General features: G+C 29.4%; 3 protein-coding genes across 3 annotated transcripts; 1 reads left to right on the top strand and 2 right to left on the bottom strand.

Annotated features, from left to right (window-relative positions):
- Window positions 1-961: 961 nt before the first annotated feature.
- Window positions 962-3,096, bottom strand: LOC100203392 (traB domain-containing protein). Its single transcript, XM_065792703.1, has one exon. The coding sequence runs from the start codon at window positions 2,891-2,893 to the stop codon at window positions 1,496-1,498; it is 1,398 nt and encodes a 465-aa protein (XP_065648775.1). The 5' UTR covers window positions 2,894-3,096; the 3' UTR covers window positions 962-1,495.
- Window positions 3,097-8,119: 5,023 nt separating this feature from the next.
- LOC136078571 (uncharacterized) lies at window positions 8,120-9,041 on the bottom strand. The gene is made up of 2 exons (XM_065794349.1): window positions 8,982-9,041; window positions 8,120-8,926 (listed from the first exon to the last, which is right to left on the bottom strand). The coding sequence occupies exons 1-2, from the start codon at window positions 9,039-9,041 to the stop codon at window positions 8,120-8,122; spliced, it is 867 nt and encodes a 288-aa protein (XP_065650421.1).
- Window positions 9,042-12,344: 3,303 nt separating this feature from the next.
- LOC136078572 (zinc finger MYM-type protein 1-like) lies at window positions 12,345-13,655 on the top strand. Its single transcript, XM_065794350.1, has one exon. It carries the CDS (start codon window positions 12,345-12,347, stop codon window positions 13,653-13,655), a length of 1,311 nt encoding a protein of 436 aa, XP_065650422.1.
- Window positions 13,656-17,343: the final 3,688 nt, after the last annotated feature.

The following is a 17,343-nucleotide window of genomic DNA, read 5'->3' on the forward strand; positions in this document are numbered from 1 at the left end:
GACAACTTGATTTCACACTAAGAACCACTTTGCAAAGTGTTATTAGTGAATGAAAATCCGAAAAGACGTAAAGTAGAAGACTCAGTGAGAGGGTTGCTATTCATCAATATAGGAATATCAACATATATTGCGATAATAGTTTGCAGTAAATAACTGAGTTTTGTTGAAGTCAAAATTTACAAGTTACTGCAGGCCCCAAGCTGTTAGAGGAGAGATCAGTTACAAGATTCTAGGCGATCAAAAAATGATAACTTTTTGCCAAAATAGAAGTGTATAGCTGTACCGTCAGCAAACAGAGCCACTTAAGATGTAAGGTGAAATCAACAAAGGTGAAAAACAATAAAGTACCAAAAACAGAGCCTTATGATACCCCATAAGTTACCGGAAACAAAGAGGAGTCTAGCATGACTGCTTTGGTTAAAAAATTTGTTACTATGTCAACATTGTGCCAGTTAAAACAAATGCATAGATTTTAATTTTTTAAATTGTTTTCTGACAACTATGGGGCATGTTATATAAAACATAACTTTTTTTACTGTAAAGATGTAAACAAAATATTAATGTATCAGAAATATTTTAACAAGTATTGGACTTTTAGAAATGTGAACTTTTTTAAATATAAATAAACTTTTGTGCCAAGGTTTCTACGTTTTTTTAATATAAAATAAACTCTAATGGTAAGGTGATTAAATTTTTTTTTGCCTTTAATCATTTTGAATGATAGCTTTACAACTAATAATGCATTTTATAATTTATTGCAACTTCAAGATTTTTATTAAAACCTTATTTGATTAATATAAAAGAAGTTTCAAAAAGATGTTGTTAAAACCTTATTTGATTAATATAAAAGAAGTTTCAAAAAGGTGTTGTATTACATAAATTATGATAATTTCTAGTTCCTAAAAAAAGTTTATCATTAACTTTGGTAACCGAGTCAAACAAAAATATTTAGAAATTATTGAATAAACTAAAATGCTTTTAAAAAAAAGCTGATTAATTAAATATTTAATATGAAAAATACTTATAAACATGCACATAAATATTTAGAATATTAAAAAAAAAATTCTTATAACTTTAAATAATTAACAGCAAATTTGCATCTAATAAAATGCTTTTCAAAAGATAAGGACAATCTAAAGTTGTGAAAAAATTGCCTAACAATTACTTCTGAAAACTGTTTTAATTATAAGAATTATTTTAAAATATATTGAGAAAAAGAATAAAATACAATATAATTAATGATGAGAACAGTTTTTAAAATTGAAACATTTATAAATGAAAAATTGTAAAGAAAAAAACAAAAACATTAAAATATCACAGCTTTAAGATCATTAAGATAAAATTATAAAAAGATCATTTTCAGTTTTAAATATTTTATTAGAAATTTTCTAAAATGGTATTTTTATAATTAAAAATGTTAACAATGACAAAACTCGGATTTTCTACATAACTTTGTAAAACAGCTACAAATAAATAATCATAGTTCTTTTCATTTTTATTTTTTGCGCACCCAACTAATAACTGAGTATGCACTCCAACTTATAAATGCAACAATAGCTGCTTTGAATACCATTTTAACAGCTTTACTAGAAAAAGAAGGAGGAGGCACATGAAGCAATTCATTTACATCACAACTTTTTCCTATATTAGCAATAATGCCATTTATATGTCCGATTCCGACAACACCAAGTACTATAGGTTGGTATTCTGAGTAATCAAAATCATTAGCAAGTCCTTTAACTTCATCTTCATCATTATTATAATCGTCATCACTATTATCTTCCAATTTTTTACCAGAGTTGGATTTCTCCTCACTATTTTTATAAGTATGTGTTTCAGCATTATTTAGATAAAGAGATGAAGGAATATCATTTCTTACCATGTTTCCACATTGCTCAAGCATGTGCGCCATATAAAGATCACGTTCATCAACAAATACTTTAGACAATTCAGGAAAGTCACCTGTCATTTCTGCTAGCATTTCTGCTATCATGTCTTTTTGTTTGTATTTCTCTACATCTTCTTTAGTGATAGTACCTTTTGAAAAAATCAAATGCCATCCAAGCTTAATTTTTTGAAAAATTGAAAGAGAAGCCATAGCACGGCCAAGTGTTGCTTGAATTGGTCGATCTCCTAAAACAATTCTACATCCAGGTATCTGTTTAGCTTGATTTGTTGCAACTCGAAATTCTCCACCAGGTGCCATCCCTAACTGTTTAGTAATGTGTGCTGACATACTCAAAAGAAGTAACTGCATTACTCCACTCAATACACTACCACTATCCTTGATTGCCATTTTTAACTTGGACAAGCTCACATCTTTTGCTGCTTCCAAAAGAGCTTCCTCGTCTAATTTTAATACACCAATACGACTAGAACAAAGTTCTATCATAACTATATCAGGAGACAATAGCTGTATAGTTTTAGCCACGTCTTCTTGACTAGCTTTACTAAAATGAGCTGTTCCTATAATATATATTATTGTTCCACTACTAGACACAATTTTACTCACATTTTCAGGTAAAGACTCTTTTGAGTAAAGGCTTCTTTGTGTAATTCTATTTGATATGCTAAGTGATTTCATTTCACATGTCTGACATAAACAATGTCCATCAGCTTGATGAGCGCTAGCTTCTGCTCTCATTTCTTCTGAGACAGTCTCCCACGAATCTCCATCAGATTCTCTTCTGCTGCTAGCACTTCCAAAATCAAAGTCTTTTTCAATTTCTTCATTGGCTAAATTATAATCGTCTTTTTCAAAAACTAAATTTTTTGATACTTCTTCTTCAGAACACATTCTAAAACTAGCATCAAAGTCTTTTTGTGTACTTTCGTTTATTCCATCCAACATATTTTCGTTTACTTTACTCGAAGGGTTCTCTTCATTGGACATTTTCAGTATTATATTGATCTAAGAACGTAAGCGAAGAAATAAACAAAAAAAATGAATTAGTAAACAATTTTTTTCCAGATATGAAATAATTTTCTAGTTTTTGCTTGGTTAATGTAGGCAATCTCTGATACTCGAATGAGTTTAAAAAGAAAACAAAACCCTAAAGCCTACTAACACCATTTTTTTGACACTAAATATGTTAAACACCGTTATTCAAAACCACGTCTCGTAAAGAGTAATCAGTATTGGTTTTGTTTGTATCACACAAATAGTAATGTGTAACCTACAGATGTTTGTTTATAAATGAAACAATAATTTTAATTTTTAAATTTCTTTATTTAAAACTGCACTCAAAAATAGTTAACCATTTTACTTACGGGTGCTAAAGCTAATTATCAGATTTATAAGCTCGTTAAGTAAACCGTGTTAATGTATAACCGACGCTACGACATCAAATCAATATAAATATGGTAATTAATATATTTAAGTTATCAATTTGTAATAATATTTTAAATAAAATATTATTACAAACACATATTTTATAATAAAAATACGTTTAAATATTATAACATTGTGTAACTGTAATAAACCATTTATTAAACGATCACAAAAAACTTCATTGTAAAGAACAATTCTTAAAATTCCTAAAGTATTTAACAAACATAATAAATGGGGCAACTGAATAAGTGCGAATTTCATAACTGCGAATCTGCATAAGTGCGACTGGCATAAGTGCGAACTGGCATAAGTGCGAACTGGCACAAGCGCGAACTGGCATAAGTGCGAATCACTTGCAAAAACTGGCATAAGTGCGAACTAGCACAAGCGCGAACTGGCATAAGTGCGCCAAAAGAATTTGCAAACATTGGCATAAGTGCGAACTGGCATAAGTGCGAAACAATTGCAAAAACTGGCATAAGTGCGAAACAATTGCAAAAACTGGCATAAGTGCGAACTGGCACAAGCGCGAACTGGCATAAGTGCGCCGAAAGAATTTGGAAACATTGGCATAAATGCGTACTGGCATAAGTGCGAACTGGCATAAGTGCGAACCAATTGCAAAAACTGACATAAGTGCGAACTGGCACAAGCGCGAATTAGCATAAGTGCGCCGAAAGAATTTGCAAACATTGGCATAAGTGCAAATTGGCATAAGTGGCGAATTGGCAAGTTCGCACTTATGCCAATTCGCACTTATGCCAATGTTTGCAAATTCTTTCGGCGCAGTTATGCCAGTTCGCGCTTGTGCCAGTTCGCACTTATGCCAGTTTTTGCAATTGATTCGCACATATGCCAGTTCGCACTTATGCCAGTTCGCACTTATGTCAATGTTTGCAAATTCTTTTGGCGCACTTATGCCAGTTCGCACTTATGCCAGTCTTTGCAGCTGCTTCGCACTTATGCAGATTCGCAGTTTTGAAATTTGCACTTATTCAGCCTCCTCTAATAAATGAAATTATTATTGAAATAAAATTTTTTTCACACAAGCATGCAGTTGGTTTTTTTTTTCCAATACCTTTCACATTTACGCCATTAACAGTATTAACATACACCTCCTATTTTTCTTTGTTTTTGTTGAAAAAAGCAGTAACTTTTATCCCTTTTATCAGATCTTTTCTTTTCTGGTGAATATAAACCAGACTGAATAGAGTTAAGGGGTTGTCCATTAAATACGTCAACAAAATAAGAGGGAAGGGCGGTCAACAATTTTTTGACAATTGTTGAAAAGGGTAGGGAGAGGTCAAGACAATTTGACGTAGACAAAGCTACTTTTTCTAAATAAATTTAATTACAGAGGAATATACAATTGGAAAATTAGACTGCAATTGCAGTCCTGTGTTGCACACTCGCTCACGCACACTCGCTCAACCTTTAATATTTTAATAAAGTTTTTATATTCCTACTTTTTGTGTTGCGCTCAAAAAAGATCTGACACAAACAGAACTAAATAAGTGCACACGAGATGTTTACTTTTAACACTATTATTTTTTCAAAGTTATAGTTGGCTAGTGTGCAAACAAAAAGATTAATGCAAGTAACCAGGACTGTGTTACTTGTTCTGAGGTTACGTGTTCCCCCCCCCCCCCTCCTTCTTTTTTTTAAAGTACCTTCTTTAAATATACGTTTTAATATACGAAATAGACGATTGTGCACCTCTACTTCGAAATTCGTGTTGTCGGTCATGAACAATAATATTGATAAAGAAAAAAAACTATAATAATTACTATTAATTGTATTACTTTTAGTAATAAATAATAACAAAAATTAAAAAATATTACTATTAATAATAAATAATAATAAAATTAAAAAATGCACCTTTAATACATTAATCTGTTTTATTTTTGATGAGTTATCTCTGTAATTCTAACTGATTTAAACCAAATACATATATAAAAATGTTGGTTCTTATCTATTTTGATGTTTTTGTCAATGATAGTACAGTTATACAAATTCTAGTACAGTTATCTAAACTATTGTTAGATCTTTATAAAGCTCTATTAATCACTTATATTAGTAACACTTTACTTTGAATCTAGATGAAGAAATTGATGGAAAAAATGTGTTGTGTTTAACCTTGACAATGATTTCCAATTTATGTAGAACAATGTGAAATCAAGTTATGCTATTAAAAATTATAAACAATCTCAAAGCGTTACCTGCACTGCAAGAAGTTGATTTAACGTGAGTTTTTATACAGTTTATATATTTCGATAATTTTTTTCAATTAGAACAACAAAATCTAATCACTTGCTTGGTAAAAGTGCGACCAGAAGAGCTTTAAGGAAGAAAAAAGTAAAATCATGTTAGGGTGAGTGTTAGTTAATAGATTTAAAAAGATGTCGGACAGATGTCCAATATGTAAATATTTTTCATTGCTGATTTTTGATACATTGATCACAACTGATTTAAAAAATATCAGTAGTCTTCACTATTAACCTTGAAAAGGTGGGAACTACTAAATTAAAAGCAATCATTTGTAAAAACGATATCTAATTAATTTTGTATGGTTTTTTCTGTTGCTTTGTAATTTTTTTTTTCTTTTTTTCTTTTTCAGATGCTACTTTGAATGAAGCCATCCTTTTATTATTGCCACGGTTATTCAAAGAGTCTGTTTAAATCTTAGTTACATTTGACAATACTTCGAGGCAGAATACGCCGTTTATTGCAATGCCTCAATTTCAAAGACTGACTTCAAAGTTTTGAATTATTATATTGAACGGACAAATAATAGTTAAACGCCATAATGAACTGCATTCATGGCTTATATGCAACGAATCGTTATTTATTGTATAACAAAGCGTTTAAAATAAAGTGAACAATTTTTTTCACTTTAGTAAACTATTTTATTCAATAGTTTTTTTATTTTTTATTGTTTATAACATATGCTTATAATTGTGTATAATGAAAAATAAGACAACGACTAAACGTTAGTTTAGTCGTTGTCTTATTTTTCATTATACACAACAAGTCAAAAAGTTAAATCATTTTTATCACTCAGTATAAACTTTTTAAATAAAAAAAAAAAAAAAAGAATTGGAGAAAAATAACTGGAATGTAAACTAAAGAATCATCCAAGAACTTAATATTAAAAATCTTTAATTTAGGTTGTTTTCCAAAAAGTTATTTAGAAATTTGTATTATGAATATCTATTTTGGCAGTTAGATGTCGTTAATCAGAAATAGTTCTTTTATAAACTTTGACGTTCAGTTTTTATAAAAAAAAGTTTTTTTTTAACGTTCTTTGAAGAATCTCTCAGGGTAAATTATCGTAAGTCTCAAGAACTCTCAGGTTCTTTTAAAAACCATTTAGGGTTCTTTAAAGAACCTTACCGTAAGGTTCTTCGGATAAACCCTTCCGAAAGATTTTTTGAAGGACCTCTACGAGTGCTCCCTCAGCACTCTTTAATTCGTCTTTAGAGTGGACTCTTTAAGTAAAAAATATTGCAGTTTTGTGCCATTTAAAGATGTAGGGATTGCTTCATTAAAAAACAGCTGTCACTGCAGAGGTCTATTGTTCTCAACTAGTAAAGCTTTGGTTAAAACTCTCAACTTTCTATCCAGATCAACACAAAACTTATTTTTTTATGACAACGCTTGACCACATGTCATGAAATCAACTCGGCAAACTATATATATATGTATATATATATATATATATATATATATATATATATATATATATATATATATATATATATATATATATATATATATATATATATATATATATATATATATATATATATATATATATATATATATATATATATATATATATATATATATATAATGAACATCCTACCCGAAAATTAGTTATTCTTGACAATATTTTAAATAATACTTCCAAAGGCTATGTGTCCAAAACCCTTCCTAGTTTCCTATTTTGGTAATTCAGATAGTAGTTAGTCAGTCTCCTATTAATCTTTACAAATCCACTCGCTCAGTTTCCCGCAAGGTTACGAAACTGAGCGAGTGGATTACCGGTGCTAATATTGCTAACCAGTTAGGAAGAATTGCTGACACTGTTGCACTGATACAATGTACCAATCTTGAAACCTTAGTTGACTCACCGTATGAAATACAAACTGCTTGCAAAATTTTTATTCTTCTATACATTCTACTCAAGACATCTGCCAACCTCTAAGAGCAACAATGCTTGTTAACTTCAAGCCTTGGATGACACCATTTATTCAGTCTTTTAAAAGAACGTTAACGACTTTTTTTTTCGGGCACTATAACCAGTGGAAAGAACATGCCAATCAAATCAGTAAACTAATTACCAAAAGAAAAAGAATCTATAACAGGCGATTTTCTTCTGAAAACAGATTTTTGGCGAAAAATCAGGCTAGCAGATAAAGGACTAATCACCACCCCTATCTTTGAGACGTTAGCAAACCAATTAAACGATCATTTTCAAAGTGTTTGGATTGGTAAAAAATAAATAAATCTGGCGTTCTTCATCAACCGAAAAGTAAACTCACCTAATACCCCCATTTTAACACTTACAGTAAACTCGGTTATTCGAACCTCCAAGGGGAACGAGAATTTACTTCGAATAACCGAAAGTTCGAATAACTGAAAATCTTCTTTAAAGTGACCAATTTCAAGTTACTATTAAACTTTAACACTAGTAGAAAGTAAAAAAGAAGAAAAACTTTGGAATAAGATGCCGTTTAAGTCTTTATCTTCTAAAAAAAAACAATCTAAAATAAAGAAATAAAATATTTACAATTTTTCGAAAAAATCGTCCATTTTCGATTGCTTTTTTGCCTCTAAAGAATGTTTATCAAACATCTTTACTAGGTTTAGCGATTGTCGGATTTCGACGCCGTTATTTTCAAAAAGAGACCAACATTTAATCAACTCTATTGCACGTGCAACCTCTGATAATTTTGACTTTACAGGAGGCAAATCGTTCGAATCTTCGTCTATCTCCTCATCTACCTCAGCACAATCGTTGTTTAAAATGGAATTCAGAATTTCTTGATCTGTGATAGCAATTGCTTTGCTTGAACAAATATCAAAATCTATGTTTACGTAATCTTCAACAGCAAAATCTTTCTCTACTAAGCCACGTGATCTAAGCTCTTTGACGTTTTCTTCAAGCAATTCAAAAGGATCTTCTTCACCATTTATACTTGCAACCGGAATTTCCTTTAAGATGCCTGCCTTTCTAAAACAATTTATTACAGTGTTAGTCGATACAGCATCCCATGATACAACATTAGGATGAGCTGGGCAGTTATCTTTGATTAGTGCAACTTTTCTACCCTCAGCATTAAACTTTGCGTCAAGTCTCCTTACATAATCAGTAATAACTTTAGAGTCCATCCAGGAATTATTTTGGGACTTGTACTGAAAAGGTAGGTTTTTGACACCTTTGAAACATCGTGGTTTTTCTTTTTTTCCGATTATAAACATAGGCAGCTTTTCACCAACCCCATTTCCTGCTGCTAAGCCTGTTGAACGAGCTTTACTTAATTTTCCTCTTGTACATCGTTCACCTTTTAGATGAAAGGTTTTTGTCGGTGGCTGTTGATAAAATAAACCAAACTCGTCAGCGTTGTAAACATCTCTCAACTCATACCTTGAGAGGATAGTGGAAAAATGGGTTTGCTCTTAACTTGATGTCTTTTCCGCTGTACATGACCTATCCTCGCCAGAAACAGTTCGAAAAACAACATTATGTCTATTTTTCTACCGATCAAGTCACCCTTCTAAAGCCTTAAAGTCTCTTTGCTCCAAATTGACCTGACTCATACTTGCTAATTATGTTTTGGTCAGGTAGGTAACTGTTTTATGCGTAATCCAGTAAGTTAAAGTGTTTTGAGGAACACTGAACTTTTTTGCAACATTTTTTTTAGACCTTTTTCTAAATCTTTAAGAGCAAGATATTTTTCTTTGATTGTCAGAACTGTTTTCTTTTGTTTAGACGACATGTTGAAACTTCTACCGCACTCCTTTGCAATGTCTTCGATTTTTTAATTATACTTTAATAACATTATTTCGTTTATAATATTTCGATAACGTTTAGTAACGTTACGTTTTGAAATGCAATGGAATGGTATCTTTAAACAAAGAAAAACTCCGAATAACTGAAAGGATTTTCGTTGAGGGGAGTAAAAAATTATTTTGAATAACCGAAATTTTGAATAGCTGCGTGTTCGAATAACTGATGTATATTTGCATGGGTTTGTTGTGGAAAATTCACGGGGAATTAAAATTTCTTCGAATAAGCGGGAAATTCGAATAAGTGCCAGTTCCAATAACCGGGAGTTTACTGTAATAACATTTTTAACCAACTCAATAAGCTAGAGATGGATTGTCAGGACCAGATAATCTTTCTTCGCTTTTACTCAAATCTACTCGCTTTAAAATTGCCGCATCATTCTGTATCCTATTAGAAAACAGTTACCTACCTGACCAATGCAATCAGCAAACATAATAAAATATAACCCGCTCTCATCTAATGACTACTATTCAATTGCCATTATATCCGCATTATTCAAAATTTTTGAACGCAATATTGCCAGTTTCATAATCCATCACACCAAGCATTTTTGGGTGTCAAACAAACAGCTCTGTTTCCTTTTAGGACGTTGCACAGTGGATGCTACTATTCAATTTATAGAGAACTAGAGTTATGTTAAAGATAATAACAAATCAATTTTTTCAATATTCTTTGATTTTGTAAAAGCATTTAAATCTTGTGAGTCATGACAAATTACTGCTAAAGTTTGTAAATATTCTACCTAGCCGGCTCACTTCCTGGATTGCAGCTTATTTATCTAACCGTTGTCAAAGAGTTAAAATAAATGATCTCACCACTGGCTGGAAATATATTGAAGCAGGAGTACTTCAAGAGTTCTTGGGTGTAATTTTGTTCATTCTCTTTATTTCTGACATTACCGTCTATCTACCACCTGAAACCATTCTCCAAAAATATGCTGACGACATTCTAACTTATATAATCTACAATAAAGTTCCTGCCAACTTACCTCAATCCATTGTAGATGATATCACACTATGGTCCGTTGTCAATGGAATAAAACTTAATAGCTCTAAATGTAAAATCATGAGAAACCAAGGTGCTCCAAAATTAAAGTTATACCTTCTCTCGTACTCAATAATACAGAGCTTGAAAAAGTCAACAGCCACAAATACCTTGGAATCATGATCTATGAGAATCTTGATTGGGATGAACAATGGACAAAAGTGCACAATAATATAAAATCAGTACCATATCTACTCAAACGCCTTAAGAAAATCAGACACACTCAGCTCAACCTTCTACAAGTTTATAGATTTTACGCTATTAGTCACTTGATATATATTGCTCCTGTCCTTATTTCGTGCAGTCCTGCTGCAAAAAAAGATGCAGTATTTCCATTAAAATGCTATAAACATTATTGGAATTGATGTAACCAGTTTGAGCAGATTCAATATTAGTTTTGCCATTGAAGAGTTACTAGACAAGATTTGTATTAGTATCCTTAAAAAGATCGTTGCTGATTCATGCCATCCTATAACCACTAAATTTGCTCACACCAACAGCAGAAACCCTAACAGATTCCCATTTTGTTCGAACACGGCAAAGACCACCACCTATCAACAATCTTTAATTCAAAAATACCTCAGTATTCCTTGTGATAATGTCATTGACCTCTACTTGCCAAAAAACATTGGGAGTTCCACTGCTTTTTTAATGCATAAATATTATGTTTTTTGGCTTTCTTTTTTTAGTATATAAGGATGGATAAATTTGTATAATTCATTACTTGCAATCAATGGCGTAACTAGGGGGAGCACAGCCCCGCAAGGCGGTGGGCCCCAGAGCTTAGAGGGCCCCGCAAAGATTTTTCACGTATTCTTAAATGAAAAACAGATAATTTTTCAACAATAGGAACTCTATCGTAGAATTTAACTTCAATAGAAATTCTATTATAGAATTTAATTTCAATAGAAATTCAATAATAGAATTTAATTTCAATAAAAATTCTATTATAGAATTTAATTTCAATAGAAATCCCATAATAGATTTAGTTTCAATAACAGTTTTATCGGAGAATTAAATTTCAATAGAAATTCTATTTCAGAATTTAACTTCGATAGCAAATCCATTATAGAATTTCTATTGAATGTTAGTAAACATTAGCGAATAGTAACGTTGTCTATTATAGAAATACCGCTGATCTAATTTAGTACTTAAGTATTTGTCGATAAAGTCAGGTGATTTTATAGTGGAAAATTAAGTATAAATTATTAAATATAATTATATTCAGAAGGTAAGTGCTTTTCTATTTATATGCATTCATGCAAAGCAGTAAAAAAGTCATATAATTATAATTTTCATTACAATAAGTTGAGTTATCAAAATGTTTAGCTAATAGGTAATAAATTAGTTATATTTAAAATATTGGTAATATTTTTTAACTGCTTGTTAAAAAAATCTTGCAATTTTATTCTAGCGATTCAAAATATCCTATATAAATTAATTACTGAGATCTTGAATTTTTAAATAAAAAATGTATATAAACGCGATACAGGTAGAACCATGTTTTTGTGTTGAGTACGCACGAGGTTTTGCTATAGTACGAGGATAGTACGAATTAACAAAGAAACACAAATTATGTGTACATATTTGATATAAAATTAAAAGCGCGGACTCAAGATACGAACTAAAGAATAAATGCAATTTAAGTTTATTATTTATTCAAAAATATTTAGCCACATATATTTATATCTATAGGGTTAATACATATAATTGTTCTAATAAAACATTTTTCGTACAATAGCATGGACTCAAATAGAACTTATATGAGTGGAGCCAGAAAAAGGAAATTAAAAAAGGAGGCTGATGATAGATTACGTAAAAACAATAAAAAGATATCCTTATTTTTTTCATCAGTAGAACAGAAATCTAGTGAAGAAGTTGCAGATAAAAATATCAATGTCGTTACTAGTAAACCCTCAAGCAACCCAACAAGAAGAAATGTTATCTGTTAACTTAGAACACAAGGAACTTTCGAAAGATCATAATAAATCTCGTTATAAAAGTAATGCATATATTTTCGCAAATCCTAACAATCTCACCACTGCAATGCAAGTTGAAGAAACAGATCCAGAACCGAATATATTTCTGGAATTAAATACATTAACAACAGATATGGGATATTTTAAAGGAAAATTTCTAGATGATAGCACAAAAAAATTTATTATTTCCTCTGAAAGATGCAAACCAAAAGGACCATTTAAAAAAGATCCTTCACAAAATTTTAGACATTTTTTCACAAATTATTATTATTGTGCATATAAATTTGGTCGAACTCAGCGATTTTGGCTCTGTTATTCCAAAATTCTGGACTCAGCATATTGTGAACCATGTTGGTTATTTTCAAATGATAAAAATAACCAATGGCGTACGGGAGTTCGAGACTGGAAAGGGCTAAGTAAAAAAATAAAAAGTCATGCTAATAGCCTAAAACATATTGAAGCATGTCAAGTATACGATCATTGGAAACAAAAAAGGACACTTAATGAGGATACAGAGACAATAATTCGTCATAAAGCTTCATTTTGGAAGATGGTATTGGAAAGGTTATTTAACATCACTTTAATGTTAACAAAAAACTCACTTGCATTTAGAGGTCATAGTGAAGTGTTGGCAGATGAAATTTACAATGGCAATTTTTTGTCTCATGTTTATTTACTGTCAAAGTACGACGATACAATGAAACAAGTTCTCAATAAGCCTAAAGGCACTATAAAATATCTTAGTCCAGCTATCCAAAATGAAGTGATTCAATGTTTAAGCCAATATTTAGAAAAAACATTATTATTCGAAATAAATGAATCTGCCTTTTTTTCTATTATAGTTGACACAACTCAAGATGTATCTAGAAAAGAACAATTAAGTTTAATTTTTCGATACGTTCACATAATGCGCAAACAGGACACTCAACCCTGTCAATTAGAGATTAAAGAAACATTTTTGGGTTTTTATGAAATAAAGGATCATTCGGCAGTAGGTTTAACCAATCAGTTGTTATTATTGCTTGAAAATAAAGGAATAGATTTAAAAAAGTGCCGTGGTCAAGGATATGACGGAGCTAATGTGAAGAGCGGCATTTATAACGGAGTTCAGAAAAAAATTAATAATATTCAGCCATCTGCACAATATGTTCATTGTGCGAGTCACAATTTAAACCTGGTTATAAATGACACTGTTTCTGGTTGTAGAGAAGTAAACAATTTTTTATAATTTTACAAGAAATTTACTCCTTTTTTGGCAACAGTATTAAAAGATGGGATTTGCTATCAAATTTTAGCGGGGAGTCGGAAGTAACATTTAAAAAATTAAACCCAACAAGATGGTCTTCAAGAATTAATTCTTTATTAGCTATAAAGTTACGTTTTTTAGATATAGTTAAAACTTTAACTGAAATTTCTTTAAAATATTCGAAAAGAGTAGAACAAACTGAAGCTCTAAAATTAAGGGACAAAATATCAAACTTTGAATTTGTTTTTGTTTGCGTCATTATGTATCACATATTAACGAATGTAAATTATGCTTCAAAAAACTTACAAAAAAAGTACATAGATCTATACGAAGCGGCCGCGTTATTTGGTACACTGAAATTCAAGTTAAAAGATTTTAGGTCAAATTACGATTTATTTAAATTAGAGGCTGTTACTATTTGTAGTAAGTGGAAAATAAGACCAATATTTAAGGTTAAGAGGCAATCCAAGTATGCGAGACATTTTGATGATTTTAGTGGAAGTGATTTAAACGAATGCGCTGAAAAAAGATTTTAAATTAATGTTTTTTATAGGACCATAGATATTGTTAACGTGGAAATAAGTGATAGATTTACTGGAATGGAAAAACTTTCAAATCTTTTTAATTTTTTGCAACCTCAAAATTTAATAAAATTGTCTAAAGATGATCTAATTAAATCAGCTAAATTATTGCAACATAGTTACCCAGACGATTTGACAAAACATTTTCCAACCCAATTAATTAATGCAATCACTTTTATTAAAAACGACATCACAGAAGCAACTACATTAAAAGATTTAGCTGACATACTGCTCATCAAATACAGTTTTATGGAGTGCAATTTTTCAGATGTAAACACAGCAATATTGCTATTGATGACAATACCTGAGACAGTTGCAAGTGCAGAAAGATCTTTCAGCAAATTAAAGATTATCAAATCATATTTAAGAAATAGCATGTTTCAGGAGCGTCTCAAACATTGTGCAATTTTGGCAATAGAAAACGAAAAAGCACAAACATTAGAATTAGATAAAGTAATTGCGGAATTTGCGAATAAGAAGGCAAGAAAAGTTTATATTTAAAGTTGTTCAACAAATACAAAGTTTCTTAGAATATTCTTCAATTTTTTTTTCTATTCTTGATAGCATGCTAAGAATTACTGTCTTAAGATAGTATAGTTATTATGAAAATAAAAATTCTCCCATAGGCATAAGTGAGGTCAAGTTAGTTTTTGCTTTTAAGGATGTTCGTTCTTTTTTATAGTTATTTTGTGAAAAGATTCTAGATTATTTCTCAAATTTATAAAATAAATATTTTTATATACTTAATCGTGTTATATTAACTCAATATAAAAATCAAATATTGGATATTTCATTTGTAAATATATTTAAAAAAAATTTAAAGTGGGAGGGCCCCTTTTCGTTTTTGGCGGAGGGGGGGGGCCTCAAATTTATAATTACGCCACTGCTTGCAATGCTATTCAATTTTAAATAAAGATTTATAAATAAATAAATACATTTTAATATACAAAATGACGGATTTTAGCTAACAGTTAAGCAGATCGAACGGTATGATCTGCTTAACTGTCTTGAATATGTGATGCAAAAGATAAATTAAAGTCTATTTTGATTCCAAGATATTTAAAAGAGTTAGCTGGATTTATTTTCTGCTTACTTAATCTGAAATTAAATTGCTTATTAATTTTTTTAATATATAATATATACATATATATATATTATATATTATATATATATATATATAAATTTTTTTAATATATAATATATACATATATATATATTATATATTATATATTATATATTAAATATTATATATTATATATTATATATTATATATTATATATATATATATATATATATATATATATATATATATATATATATATATATATATATATATATATATATATATATATATATATATATATATATTAAAGAGTACCATAATGGTATCTTATCTTTGTAATAGAACACAATTTGTTTCAACTAATGGTATCAACTCGGAACTAGCTAAAACTTTTAACGGTTTAAATTTTCTACTGCGTATCACTTTGCGGATGACACCAACTGGCTCCTAATTAACAAATTACTTTAAAAAATTAACAAAAATATAAATCGCGATCTAGCTAATATTGTTCAATGACCGTTCCAATAAATTACCCCTTAACTCTAAAAAAACAGAAGTTATCTATTTAAATCTGTTCAAAAAAATTAATAAGTAATTAAATTTCAGATTAAGTGAGCAGAAATAAATTACCCCTTAACTCTAAAAAACCAGAAGTTAACTATTTAAATCCAGTTAACTCTTTTAAATATCTTGGAATCATAATAGACTTTAATTTATCTTTTGCATCACATATTCAAGACAGTTAAGCAGATCGAACGGTATGTTAGCTAAAATCCGTCATTTTGTTAATCATGAAATTTGATTAATAAATATCATGCTATTTTTTACTTTATTCTCAGATATGCTTTTCAAGTTTGGGGACAATCAAAACAGTTTGAAAGACTAACTTTTCTCCAAAACAAAGCTCTAAATTTAATTTAAGTCATTAAATTTTGTGATCTTTTACAGCAATGAAATTGCCTATCTGTTTGGAACAAAAATTACAATAACCTACCTTTTACATTTATCAACTTTTTTAATTATAGGGAAAATTGTAACTATATTTTACAATCTGCTTCCAACTAAGTTACCTTTGCCTAAATATCGAATTGTTCATTACGGCTATGAATCCATACAACATAAAAGCATACAAACCTGGAACAATCTCTCTTCCAAACTAAAATCTCTTAAACCATTATAAAAATTAAAAATGCTCTCTTTAACTATTTTTTCGAAAAATGTTGTTTATAAATCTTATACCTTTTAACAACTTATGATTTATAATCCTAACCTTGAGCTTGTATTTATCTAGTATTTTTTCTCTTTTCTGTTGTAATACTAGTTTTAATAATTTTTTAAATTTATGTATTTTAATCTTTTTTAAACTGAAACATTTTCATTAGTATTCTATTCATCACTTTTATTGTTATTATTACTATATTTTTATCATAACAAATGTTATTATTATTACAGTTGTTAATATTGTTATAACAATTTATACATTACTATTATTGTTATACTATTTTTGTTGTTGCTATTATTTTTATTGTTATTATTACTATTATTATTAATATAGTATAGTATATACTTTTATAAACTTTACTATTACTTTTAATCCCTGTTATTACTACTATTATTTTTATTTACTTCTACTTGTATCATAACTATTATTATTATCATTTTACTTTAATGAATTCGACAGGAGTTTACTTCATATTAGTACTAATTACTAATTTTACTAATTTTACTAAAATTACTAATTGTAAATATTCTTGATGAAACAACTTTATTTTGAATATATTTGATTTGATAATCAATAAATGTTTTGACCTGACCTGATCTTATTATGCCAAAACAGTTGATGTTAAAAAAAAATTTCATAAAAAATGTGTCTAAAGTGTATAACACACCGAGGACCATGACATGTATTCTAAAAGGAATAGTCTATTCAAAGAGCGGGCAGACAAAAACCCTGAAATATCTTCGTAATATGATAAATAGTTGGTTCTAGAAAGTCGACTTGAAACTTGCAAATAACATTGCGAAA

Source organism: Hydra vulgaris, chromosome 03 (genome assembly GCF_038396675.1).
Source record: "Hydra vulgaris chromosome 03, alternate assembly HydraT2T_AEP".
In the NCBI taxonomy this organism is placed as follows: Eukaryota; Metazoa; Cnidaria; class Hydrozoa; order Anthoathecata; family Hydridae; genus Hydra; species Hydra vulgaris.